The 13,554-nt window shown below is 36.8% G+C and overlaps 1 protein-coding gene across 5 annotated transcripts in view; it reads right to left on the bottom strand.

The window, feature by feature from the left end:
- The window catches only part of tenm2b (teneurin transmembrane protein 2b), a 269,320-nt gene that overhangs the window by 47,737 nt on the left and 208,029 nt on the right, over positions 1–13,554 (bottom strand). For all 5 annotated transcript variants that reach the window (XM_016467623.1, XM_016467628.1, XM_016467625.1 and 2 more), the window contains one exon: positions 10,524–10,762. In XM_016467623.1, the coding sequence (XP_016323109.1) occupies positions 10,524–10,762 (239 nt within the window). The remainder of the gene's footprint in view (positions 1–10,523; positions 10,763–13,554) is intronic.

Raw genomic sequence — 13,554 nt, 5'->3', positions numbered from 1 at the left:
CACACACACACACACACACACACACACACACACACACACACACACACACACAGTTGTACCTCAATCAACCTGACGCAACTCATCCTCACTTCACAGCAATCTTCACCTGATGTTACAGAAGGCTTGTTTAATGTCTACACAAGGGCTGCACAATTAATCAAAATACAATCAAAGTCGCACTGCAGGCTAGTGCAATTTAATTAAAGAAATCTATAGCCTGCATGCACTGTGTGCTTTAAAGTGAAAGGACGGCATTCTTTCCATCTGTTGTGTACTACACACTACAAACATGTATGGAGCTCATGGTCACTTTTTTTGAGAAATCAACACACAAGTGGTTTGTTCACAAAAAGAATAAAGAGTCTGGGACTCAACCAAAGAAATGTGGCATGAAAGTAAAACAAAAAACAAACAAACAAACAAACCAATATAAATACTGTATAAAATAATCAATACAATTTGTGAAATAATACAAATCTCTAGTATTCAATAATAATAAATATATAATATAATATTTATATTTGATAATTTTATATAAAGTGTATATAAAATAATAATGGCAATAAAAAAATGTATGATGATGATTATTATTTTACAAGTGGTTTGATAGGGGTTAAGACTTAGGGGTTCAGTCAAAGTGGTGTGGCTTGAAAGTAAAGAATATTTAACAATATTCAATAATAATAATTAATTATTATTAACAATAATTATTATTAACAACATCTATTATTATGTTGTGACAGTATGCTCTTGTGTTGGGCATTTGTATTGTGGTGAAATAATATTGCTGATAAAAACGGAGTTCTTTTGTGGCAATATTGTTGTCACGATTATGTTCTGTTTAGTTCCTGTCTGTCATTGTTTGGTTCATTTGCTGTGTTCAATTAGTTAATCACCTTCATTTGTTCCCACCTGTGTCATATTAATCATCTCGTTTGCTCCTTAGTTTGCCTTCCTTAAAAACCCTCAGTTTCCATGTCATCTTTGTCTCGTATTAACGTTGCTTTAATGGTGTAGTGTGTTTATGTTTATTAAAAAGACTCCTTACTTCTACTCCATCGTGTGCCCTTGACTAAAACCATGCCCGTGACAATTGTGTTAATATTAATATTATTAAACACATTAAAAACTAATATTTTAAAAATATAATATTCACTTCGACTGGGTTATGAATAAATAGCAGTCTAAGAGAAAATGTAACTAAAAGTTGGGTTTGTTTAGTTGGAGGGGTATATACGCAGGTGGTATGACTGCAAATACATTTTCCTTAGTTTTTGCACCCCGAGACAATTCCTATAATTTTATTACTGCAAAATAATTACAATATGATTTGTGACCAGATTATGTGGTCCTACTCTCCGCCAATCTAAAAACTTTCTGATTGACCAAGAAAGAGGAATGCGAAAGCAAAAACAACCCAGCCTTGCATATCACCTTCAAAAGCAGACACACACACTATCAGCCTCTCGTTGAAGGTGAAACTGTTGTTTTCATTGCTGCTGATCTCCTTGGAGTGTGTGTGTGTGTGGCTTTGATGTGTGTTTTGATTCGAGGTGCATGAGTTCTGCTGCTATGAATATAAATGAAAGGCTACAGTGAAACGCCGCACCCCGAGGACCAGCTCCATCTGATTACATCAGCTCACTCAGTCTTGACTGTTGACCAAAAAACTCTCAAAGCACCCTGGGAAAACTTCCAATGCCTAGATAAAACTCGTCCCAAAATGCCACACAAACACATATGCGCTCAAAAAAAAAAGAAGAAAAAAAGATATAAAAAATCAAGGATATTGCTTCAGGCATGCAAGGTCTCTGAGTTTAACACACACACACACACACCTCCCTTGAACCTCCTGCGTGGGCATGACTAGATGGATCCAATCTATTCCACTCGGCTTGTCAAATACCCAGAGCACAACAATCACTCCCCACGGTATAAACACATACACACACGTGCAAATTCACCTCTTCTCCCTCTCTCAGTCCTATGCACCAGCGGAAAGCCTGATGCTTTGACTGACAGCATTTTTATCGCAGGTATAGAGTGACGATGGGGATCCCGCGATCCGAACATATATGCACGCGAAGCTCTAATCAAACTATTTCGCTCTCCTGTCACTCAGTGGCTTTAATATTAAGCAGATGTCAGAAAAACACGGAATAAAGGGGAAAGTAAATATAAAAGTGAAAGTAAAAAATGAAAAGTGTCATTTTAATCAGCTTCGGGCATGTACGCTGGAGTGTGTCAGTTTGAGTCAGGCAGACGGCGCGGGGCTGCGAGTTAGAGATTGGCTGGCGAACATATTATCTCCACGAGACAGAATCTCCAACATCTCGGGGTGTGTAGGTGTGTGACTGATTGTTGTGTTTGTTTGCGTGGAGCGTGCCATGAGGCTGCCAGGGTGCACGTGAGGACAAATATAAAATGGGCAGGTGACAGTAAAAGTCCCTGCTGACAGAGAGCGCTGGTAAGTGGACACATAATGACTCATTCTGACTGACATACAGCGTGTTACCGTAGACCTGACGGAGACTTGACCTGTTTTCATAAACAAGTCACTGTCTCATTGGCAGGAGCTGGAATGGTGAGTCATTACACTTCCTGCTCACGTCGCTCTGCAACTGAATAGATGATGAACAGTCAACATGAAATCAAAGCAAGTACTTTATTAATTCGCAATCCTGATCTTAATGTACATGATTCATCAGCAGACAAGGGAATCTTCAGGCTCCTCACAATTGATTTAAATTCAGAGAATCACGATTCCGAAACGATTCTCAAAGCATCTAAATTATTCAGCAATAGCATAGGGGCATAGCTTTTACTGACTTAAAAACCACACTAAAATATGATTTTGATATATACAGTGTTGGGAAGGTTACTTTAGAAATGTAATAGGTTACAGATTACAAGTTGCCCTATTTAATATGTAATAAGTAGTGTAACTATTTCAATTACTTTATTAAAATAATGTAACTAATTACATTTGATTACTTTTTGATTACTTTTCTACATTTCTAACAAATGTTTTCAACTGTTAGTCATTTAAAAAAAGAAAAAAAACATTGAACCAGGCAGGGTTAACCTTACAGTAGGACTCAACACTGATTACTGTCAGACTTTCAAAATCCTTTATCACTTGAATTAAGATCATAAAAATTAAATTGTAAAGCAGAGCCGCCACAAAATCAGACTTTAGCACCTCTTCGTACTTTGAAATTGTTCTGAGGTTAAATCATATCAAAAGATATAGTTTAATATTTATGATACTGTTTTTTAAATAAAATCTTTGCATAGCTATGACAGAAAACACTGGCATCTAACAATGCCTTGGAAAAAACAGTTAATCCTAAAAAATAAAGCATATACATAAACCCAAATAGGAAATGAAACAGTCAAATAAGCAGAATGTGTCCTATTCTGTCTCCTACACTCCTGAAACATTGGTCTCATATTTAAGAGCAGTCAATGCAATTTGGGAAAGAAATCAATTAAATCTGTATACATATAATTCAGATGTAACCCCCTTTGTAATCATTAACATTTTCATAAATAACTGTAATTTAATTACACTTTTTTTTTCTCAGTAACTAACTGATTACAGTTATATTTTATAATTAAATTATGTAATTCCATTACATGTAACTAGTTACTCCCCAACTGTATATATATATTTATATATATATATATATATATATATATATATATATATACCCACATATATGACAAACAGAAACAGAATAGCTGGGTATATTACGTTAGACTCACAGACGGCTGTCCAGATTTCATTTTGTATAAATGAAATGCAGAATAAAGAGACCCAAAATGTTGTCATTGTCAATACGTTTGTTTTCTGTGGACTCACAAGCCAGTGATCAGCTTTCAAGGGTGTGATATATTGTGTCAATAAAAATACATATTTTGGTCTCACTTTATATTATTCTTTAACTACACTGTAAAAACATACATGTACTGGTAATTTTCTCCCAGGACATTATCCATTAATTTTACGGACATTTCCGTTAACCCTAAAGCACAACGCAATGAAGTGCAAAACTCAAAATACAGGTTAAACACCTGTAAAAAATCAATACAGAAAATTCCTTCATATTAATACAGTGCATTGTGCCCTTTTTTACAGATTTTTATTTTTTTATAGTGTACGGTCTATTTATGGCAAATAAATAATTGCAAATAAAGAGTAAATAAACAAATAAATTAAAACAATTGTTGTGGATTTACACATGTAATTACAGAAATAATTACAGATGTAATTACACGCATGTTTTATTTAATGGAAGTACAATTTTTTTTTCACAGTAGGTGCACTGTATGAAATTATCAATTTAAATGTTATTACATAGTGGTTAAAAACACTTAATGAAAAGTGGGTCCTTTATTTTCTTTAAATGTAGAAATCATGATGCAGAATGTTGGTTGGCCTTTCTTGGCCTTGGCTATTAAACTTAGCTCAAGTCTGATATATGCACAAAAATAATAATAATTATAATTCAGATTAATTTTAGTGGATCAATACAAAATCATTCGATAAAGAATTGTAAATCATTGGCATATCTGCATTAGCCAATACAGACATTGTAAATTCAAACAAATCAGATGAATAAATTCATGTCACACCTGCATAATTTCCCTTTGAACATTTAATTTCACTCAAAAACACATGTTATGGAACAGAAATGCATTGTGAATGTCATTTCATATTGTCCTTAAGTGTTTCTAATCAAGCGGTTGTCTCCTGAGGGATTCAGGTCATCCAGACTGCGGCTCTTACTTAACTCTTCATTACGACTGATGTTCGTATGCACAGAACGCAACACACTCAGCTATCAGCTGCATCTACATTTGCGAGGAGGCGGTTGGGGGCAGAATACTTCACTTAGCCTTTAGACATCCATCATTTATCCCTCCTTCTTTCATCTGCTTCTTTCATCATCTTTCACCAATTAGTCCAGATTAGTCACAGTGGCCTTATGGCACACAGACGCAGCCGCCGAGCCCCGTGCTGAACCCCCACCTCCCCACTACCTCCCACATCAGAACCGCAACACCTGTCTCCTAGCAACCTGCATCCAGATCTCAGGCAAGGGATGCTGCCTCTGACACAAGAATGACAAGACACACATTCTCTGGATCAGCCATCCAAGAGCTTGACGATGTAATGATGCCACGGGTGAGCAGTGGACAAAGCACTGGAATGCTGGATTTCAATAGGAGTGCACTTGGAATTCTGGGACTGGAATTTTATTCTTCTATTAATAATGCAAATGTGTTTTGAAGCTAGTTCATATTACTGCCACAGTCAAAAATGAAAGTAACAGCTCTCTGCTAGTTGGTCAACATATGAAGGTTCAAAATAATTAGAAAAATATTTTAAAAATGTAGCTTCAAACATGTGCCAGATTCTTAAAAAAAAATTATTCATGTAAGTTTCATATGGTTTGCAAAATCTTCAATTTTTCTAATGTTCAAGAAAAAAAAAATTAGGTAACACTTTAGTATAAGGACCCATTCTCACCATTAGCTGCTTATTAGCATGCCTATTATTAACAAACTACACTTAACAACTCTCAAGATCTCGCTGTGGGAGGAACGATGGAGACGCGGAGAAACGTTCAACAGTCTTTAATACTTGAATCACAGGGGTAAATCCACAACAGGAACACGGCACAGGGATCAAAGTTTATACAACAAGTAGACCTGACCCGACCCGACAAAACCAAACTGAACAGACTGGGGCTTATAAACACAGGGCAATCAGGGGAACACAGGTGCATGGAATCATAAAGTAATAAAACTAAAAAAGAACAGGAAAAAGACCATAAAAGGAAACACAGGAAGATCTACGGAGGCAAAACGGGTCCAAAAGTCTGACAACAACTACATTACTAACTATTAATAAGCAGCAAATTAGTAGTTTATTGAGGCAAAAGTTGTAGTTAATGGTTTGTTATTAGTGAGAATTGGACCTTAAAATAAAGTGTGACCAAAAATGAAATCTAAAAACATAAAATAAATAATAAATAAATAAAAGTCTATTTTCAAAATATTTTTCAAGGTAAAAGTGTAAAAACATAACTGTTCAAATATGTATATGTATAATGTTATAAAAGATTTCTGTTTCAAATAAATTCTGTTCTTTTGAACTCTCTATTCATCAATAACTGCAAAATCTATCATGTTTTCTACAAAAATATTAAGCAGCACAACTGTTTCAACATTGATAATTTTAAGAAATGGTTCTTGAGCACCAAATCAGCATATTAGAATAATTTCTAAAGGATCATTTGACATGGAAGACTGTAGTAATGGCTGCTGAGAGAGAGAGAGAGAGAGAGAGAGAAACACTTACAGAACCCAAACTGTATTTATCATATAATAAAGAAATGCATGAGGAATTACTGGAAAATAATATTAAAATATAATGCCAGACTACTACTATAAATACAAATAAGTATATATTATATAGACTATTATACACTATTATTTCCTTTGAAAGAGGCAACATTACTTATTATATCCAAAGAAAACAAAACAAAGCACACTACTATGTAGTGTACAGCATGGACCAGTAGAACTGCAGCTTTCAGTCCGAGTGTGCATTAAAATACAAAGTGTTGTGTGAAGTCTGGTGGAAACTTTTCAAGAACCTGTGCGATTCAGGCAATGAACAGTGTTGCTCGGTGGGTGGTTACAGCTCAGTTGACCAGCCACACATATGCATTAAGAGTCGCATTGTACCGGCAAAAAGTCCCTGAGGTTTTGGAATAGTTTACAGAACACTTTACAGGCCACTGCGCACAAGACACAGACACACAAATACACTCGCATTTAAAAACACACTCACATCAAAAGTACCTTGAGCATATATTCAGAGTGTGTATGTGTGTATATTTATAAATGTCTGACGGTACTGAGGCAAAAACTGACTTGGAAATGTGTACAAAAACTAAAAATAAGGCAGAAGCCAAGTACGCCTGCAAAATAAACAAAGAAAAACAAATGAGATATTGAATTGTAAATGTGAGGATCAGTGGCGTAGCCAGAATTTTATTTTTGGGCGGGCCTGGGCAAAAGTAAGCGGGCACTAGGCTAACTAACGGACGGAGTCCAGTGGCGTAGCGCAAATCCGCGGCCCCCAACCACGAACTCAAGGGTTGGTGGGTTGGTTATATGTCGCAATATTGTAAATAATTGTTTTTAACCAGGAAGGCGAGCCAATCGATATCATACAAGCAATGTGCAAACTTTGCTCAAGAGTTATGCGGTGAACCTCTTAATCTCAGTCGATTCACTAGAAAGTGAAAGTAAAAACTGATGGCGCTTTCGACATCTAATGCTGCATTAACGGCGCATATTCTCTCAGAGACGACAGGAGACGAATCTACTTCATATGCTGATAATGGTAGCCTACATAGCTAAATGTTTTAATTTACTCCCTTAACATTTCTCTTGTGGCCCGAACATAGGCTAGTGGAAATTTTTTTTCGTGTTAAACAGTTTTTTTTAATTTTTTTTAAAAAGTCAGTGCTTGAAATAAAGCTTTTTCATTGATGATTGCAGTGTTAATAATTTTAATTATAGGCCTATAATTCATTGTAGCTATAATAAACCTGTTTTGAAAGACTTTTTAAAAACATTTTCAATGAGGAGTAAGCTAGCCTAATCTTTATTATCCTCACAGCGCGTCAGTTATGCGGTGATGCGCTATGAAATTATTGCGGGGCAAATTAATTGTAATATTAATTGAATAAAAGTAACTTAATAATAATAATAGGCCTAATAGGCTAATAAGAAGAATGTAACAGGCCTATGTTAATTGAAAATGCCAATTAGATATAACTAAGTGTATAAAATTATTTTATTCAGAAATGTCATGTTTGTGATTTTTTTTTTTGTTGTTAATTCGTTATTTAAATTAATAGGCCTACAAATTAGGAAACAGGTGCAGTTAATCGCTGGCGTCAGTCACAAAATGTATATAAAAATAAATAAATAAATAAAATAAAAATAGGCTAATCTTTGTGAGGAGGACTGACAACAGCTGGTCTTAAATTCTTTAGACACCGCATACCAAACGACTTTGAACACCGACTGAAAACACTGGCTGAGCTCAAATGACATTCATAATCGACCTGACAGTAGTGTGTTCCCGGCTTCACAGAATGAACCGGTTCACGCTTGGAACTGAAATTCTTACCGTTACTTGCGGGCTGATGGACGGGCTTTCTCCCTCGTCAGTGCGAGTTTTTTAAAGTATTTTTTTTACAGAATTATGCATTGCTGCTGTTTTTCTAACATTTTTTAAAACAGCTGCAAATTGCAGTCTGCATAAGAATTATGCAAAAACACATTTTATTTATTTTAGTTATTTGATATGTTATAATAGTTCTCTAATTGTGTTAAAATAGATTAAACAATAATTATTTAACAAATATTATATTTGTATAATAAACTGGGTGGGCCTTTCATCAGAGTGGCCCGTCAGGCCCGTCCGCTGCCAGACAGAACGTTGTTTTCTTCACTGCTTTGTAAAGGTGCAACTCTCTCGCAGACTGGCGCAGACTCAAGGTGCTTGATGACATTTACCATCGACTGTGTTTCTGGAAGGGATCCAACTCTTATCGGACTCTACACGCAGTCTCTTTTGCCTTTCCTTACCATTCAAGTGCAACACTCACCCACGAAAATGCACTAAAACATGTTTTTTTTTTTGGTCTTTTTTTAACAAATTCACCTGAAGATGTATCAGAACAACTTTACAACTTTTTGCTTCTCAGTTACTAAGAACTTAACCTAAATCTTTTTTTATAAAAAGAGAGGAACTTTAGATTTGAAACTAAGCAACACTCCCTGCAGAGAGGTGCCTTGATAAGACCAAACCCTCCTTCCCAAATACATCCGAATCACAGCTCATATCAAACGGCAGGTGAATCACATGTTGCCGTCTGAAGTAAACGTCCACACGCTGAGGCTCCTTCCGCCCCCTGCGTGGGTATTTGCTTTGCTGCAATTGTACCACAACAATAACACACATCAATGGTTTATCAAAGACGCTTTGAAGTGCTTCGTTCTTCGTGATAAATGTCATTCTTCTGAGTGAGTCATCTCAGGGTCATTCTTTGAGCTTTGAAAGGCCATGGTGTGCTAGAGCACACTGAGCACTGCCCGGCAAACCCTCTGCTAACTACGCTAACTCGTGCTCATGACATTTAAGGAGTGTCTAATTAAATTAATTGATTTATCATTCCGTGGTTGCTGACTTATTGTTTAGACAGCAATATGATCCATCAAGGATCCATGAATTCAGTTCAGGACCTAATTATGCATGATTGAATTGTAAAATGTGAATTAAATATCACAGTTTGCATCATGATAAATTGCGTAAAAAGTTACTTTTATGCTAAGCAAGTTTCTTTTTTTTGGCCTCAAGCATGAATCTTCAAGGACAGATTATGGACACACATTTATGGTTGTGGTTCATATCACAAAATATTAAAGACTTGTCTCAAAGCTGAATTTTTTTCTGCCACTGATCACAACTGAACCAATCACTCAGCAAAACAAATTCAATGCCAGATTGCAATTCATTTTAATAAGTGCTGTCAAATGATTAATCGTGATTAATCGCATCCAAAATAAAAGTTTTTGTTTACATAATATATATGTGTGTGTATTGTGTATATTTAGTATGTATATATAAACACACACACATACTAGGGCTGCACAATTAATCACATTTCTAATCGCGATTACAATTATGGATGCCACAATTACGTAATCGTTCAAAGCGGCAATTAATCGTTCAAAGTCCACTTATGTTAAATTTGCGTGCTTAAGATACGTTTTTTTCTTTATACATGTTATCTTAAGGGTTTTCCCATTATTTTAATTTTAGTATAACATTATAATACCATTCATATTTTTTATTTTTTTATAATTTAAAGAAGAAAGATTTAAAGAAGTGTTTTCAGCTTGTTTATTTTCATATAAAAATACGGCATGCAGTTGCATCAAACAATGGTATAAACATCATTCAGTGTCAATTTTGATAATCGTAATTAATAATCGCAATTACAATTTCAAGGGAATAATCTACAATTATGATTTTTGTCATAATCGTGCAGCCCTAACACATACAGCATATATTCTGAAAATATTTACATGTATTTACATGTATATATTTATATTCATATAATTTAAATCATATATAAATATATTTCATATATAAACGTAACATATTTTTCTTAAACATATACATGCATGTGTGTGTATTTATATATACATAATATATATACACAGCACACACACATATATCATGTAAACAAAAACGTTTATTTCAGATGCGATTAATCGCGATTAATCGTTTGACAGCACTAATTTTAATATCAACTAATGAAATAAAAACACCTCCTGAACAACTGGGGATGCTTCCACTGTAGCAGATCCCAGTTGCATTTTATTTGGGGACAAAATCATGACAAACAATGATTTGAAAGACATACCTATGACATAAGACAGCAGGATGGCCAGCAGCACAGCAGCTGCGATCGCAGACACAGCAGTGCATTTCCAGCTGCAGTACTTGGAGGGCTTCTTCAGCTTGAAGGAGCTCCTGGAGAATGTGTTTCTGGGTAAGAGCCGGGGTGGTGGGGAGTAGACGGTACCACCAGTCAAGGGATAACCTGGTGAAGAGCTGCTGAACAGAGGAGTGCTCCCAGACGGCGTCTTGAAAAGAAAGTGTCTACAAGAAGAAAGAAAGAAAAGAAAGATAACACAGCACTTGTCAGCACCTTTTTAACCAACTGAAGAAATATCTTTTTCTTACAGTATCTTACTTCTAGACTAAACGTTCTGAAAATTGTCAATATACCCACAGCTTTACTGGACTTTAATAAATCTCATAAAAATCTTCTTTAATGAGCTGAATGACTAAAAAAAGCCAGTTTAAGCTTATTTAATGGCTAACTCTGGGGAGTAGGCTATTTGTTTCATTCACATTTTCCAGAAGCTCATGTTATTCATTTTGTTCTCATGCTGTAGTTTTTCTAACAACCAGTTCAATTTGTACAATAATGGCTTTAAATGAGGCTCATTTAACACAACTCTGGTCATTTAGAAAGTATTAGGCATTAGACTACTTCTTTGTGTACTTGCAGTGAAGACTGAATGCATCATAAAGACAACTCCAATCGAATGGTCAGCAGAGAGAATTGATTTTTGTTGTTGTTAAATCACTGTGCTCAGTAGGATACTGAATAACAGTTCTAAGCACCTTGGACTGCATCGAACCTTTATAATTCAAAAGATTATCACCATCAGACATAACACAAGAGGTCATGGTGATGATAAAGTGCTCAGCAAAGCACCAGTTTGCTGTGACACGGAGGGCCATTTTATTGCAAATAATGCAATAACATTGGAGTCAAAGGTGGGCTAAAAGGGGGAACGTGTGTATGCGTGTTTGCGGATGGGGGCAGATGGGAAGGGGATGAAAGCAGACGACAGTTGACCAGGAAGCTTTGATGAGCCCTAGGTTTGGCTCAGGCTGCGGTCCTATGCTAAACCAGCCTTAGATCTTTGTCCATGTGTCTTGTTCAGGACAGGCGGTCCACTCTGACTCCAACAGGCCTCTCTGTCGCCCCCCTGCTAGGCATCCAACTGCTCCCTGCTGCCCACAGCCAGAACAACCCATGAGCACTGGCCAGAAACTCAAATACAAATCTACAGCTAGAAATAAACTAGAATAACATCTAACACCATCTACTCACCTTCATGTTATTCAAAAGTACTGTTCAATGTTTGGGGTCTGTATGTTTTTTTCAATGTTTTTGAAGTCTCCTATGCTCACCAAGAGTGCATTATTTAATGAAATATAGAGAATTATTATTATTAATTAAAATATTTTAATATGTTTTAAAGTGTAATTTATTTGTGTGATGCATAGCTGAATTTTTTTAGCAGCCATAACTCCAGTCTTCAGTGCCACATGATCCTTCAGTAATGTTGATTTTATGCTCAATTAACGTTTATTATTACTATGTTGAAAACACTTGTACGGCTTAATATTTTTGTAGAAACCATCATTCCTTTTTTCAAGATTCTTTGATAAATAGAAAATCAAAAATAAATACAGAGTTCTGGCATGAAACTCTAGATCGCCACGACCTCCCCTGGGCGCTTCAGCGCTCTCTCTAAAAGAGTGTTTTCCTTTCTAAAAAGAGCAAATTCTAAAAGAGCTTCACGAGCGACGGGCGTCTTTTTAACGATGGCTTCCCACTCGTGCGTTTCTGGATGTGGTTGCTTCCTGGCTTCATCTGACGGTCATGATCGCTGTGTCTCGTGCTTGGGCTTGCAGCACGCTGAAGCAGGGCTCATGGTTGAGTCATGTTCTCAGTGCGGGAACATGACCAACGTGGTGTTGCAGTCTAGAGGGGGGGTATCCCCCTTGCCATGCCCCGTTCTAGCTCCTCCGGGTTTCGGAGGGCTACTTCAGAAGAGCAGTTTCCTTTTTCTCCGGGTCCCAAGAGGGCGAGGATGGCGGTGCACGAGACCCAGTCTCCACACAGCCATCCCCCTCTCCCTTCGCCAGTGGGAAGACACTAAAGATCACTATTTACGGCTGTAACAGTTCAGAGTGAAATGCATTATGGGTAGTGTAGTTCGGCAAAATGTGCTCGTGCGACGTGTGCTCTCACTGTGCTGTGTAATTCAGAAAATGGAGAAAGAACATTTATATTCTGCTTTTATTTCAGTTCATTCAGGTCAGTCTACCCAGGGGGTTTTGTGCACTGTAACTTTGACAACTTTTATCTGCACGAGAGAGTAAAATGGCATGCATCGGCTAACTTTGTCCATCTAATCATTGCACAAACATGAATTAACAAGCTGTTACGCTGCCACTGGGACTGATGAAGTGGAGAAAGAAAACCGCACTTATCAAATGAATAAATTATGATATTTGCTCAGGTGGGTGCTGGGTCTTATCTATCGGATTGCAATGTATATCCATTTTGTTAATTAAACATTACAAATTAAACATTGTTAAGCCGGTCGGCATGGTAGCCAAGGCTCACATAGTCATAGGCCACTAGCGTTAAGCCGGTCGGCGTGGTAGCCCAGGCACACACAGATAGTAATACATGCGGTTCACATGGCTCTTCGGAGAAGCAGCAGTAGATATGTCTTGGCGATAGATCTGCTTGTTGGGGGGCGTTTTGTTCTTGTTTTGGCTTGTATTGTCCCCTCTATGTCTCCTGCTTTGTGGGGGGTTATTTCATGTATGCAGTACCAATATTTCTTACATGCTCACAGCAGCATGTTGTGGATGTATTGGCAGTAGCAAGTCTCTGTACTTGCTCTGCCGCTGCGGCAGCAGCAGCAGCAGCAGCGTAGTAGATCTATTCCACCAAGACCAAATACATTAACATTGTCATGTACATTACCATGCCAATCCCTCCGAGAGTTGTCATGACAGAAATACAGAGTTCTGGCATGAAACTCTAGATGGCGCAGTCCGATAGGGTCTAACTCAAG

Source organism: Sinocyclocheilus anshuiensis, unplaced genomic scaffold (assembly GCF_001515605.1).
Source record: "Sinocyclocheilus anshuiensis isolate Anshui unplaced genomic scaffold, SAMN03320099.WGS_v1.1 scaffold700, whole genome shotgun sequence".
Classification (NCBI taxonomy): Eukaryota; Metazoa; Chordata; class Actinopteri; order Cypriniformes; family Cyprinidae; genus Sinocyclocheilus; species Sinocyclocheilus anshuiensis.
The sequence above is the reverse complement of the archived record's forward strand: the minus strand, read 5'-3'. Positions and strand labels throughout refer to the sequence as shown.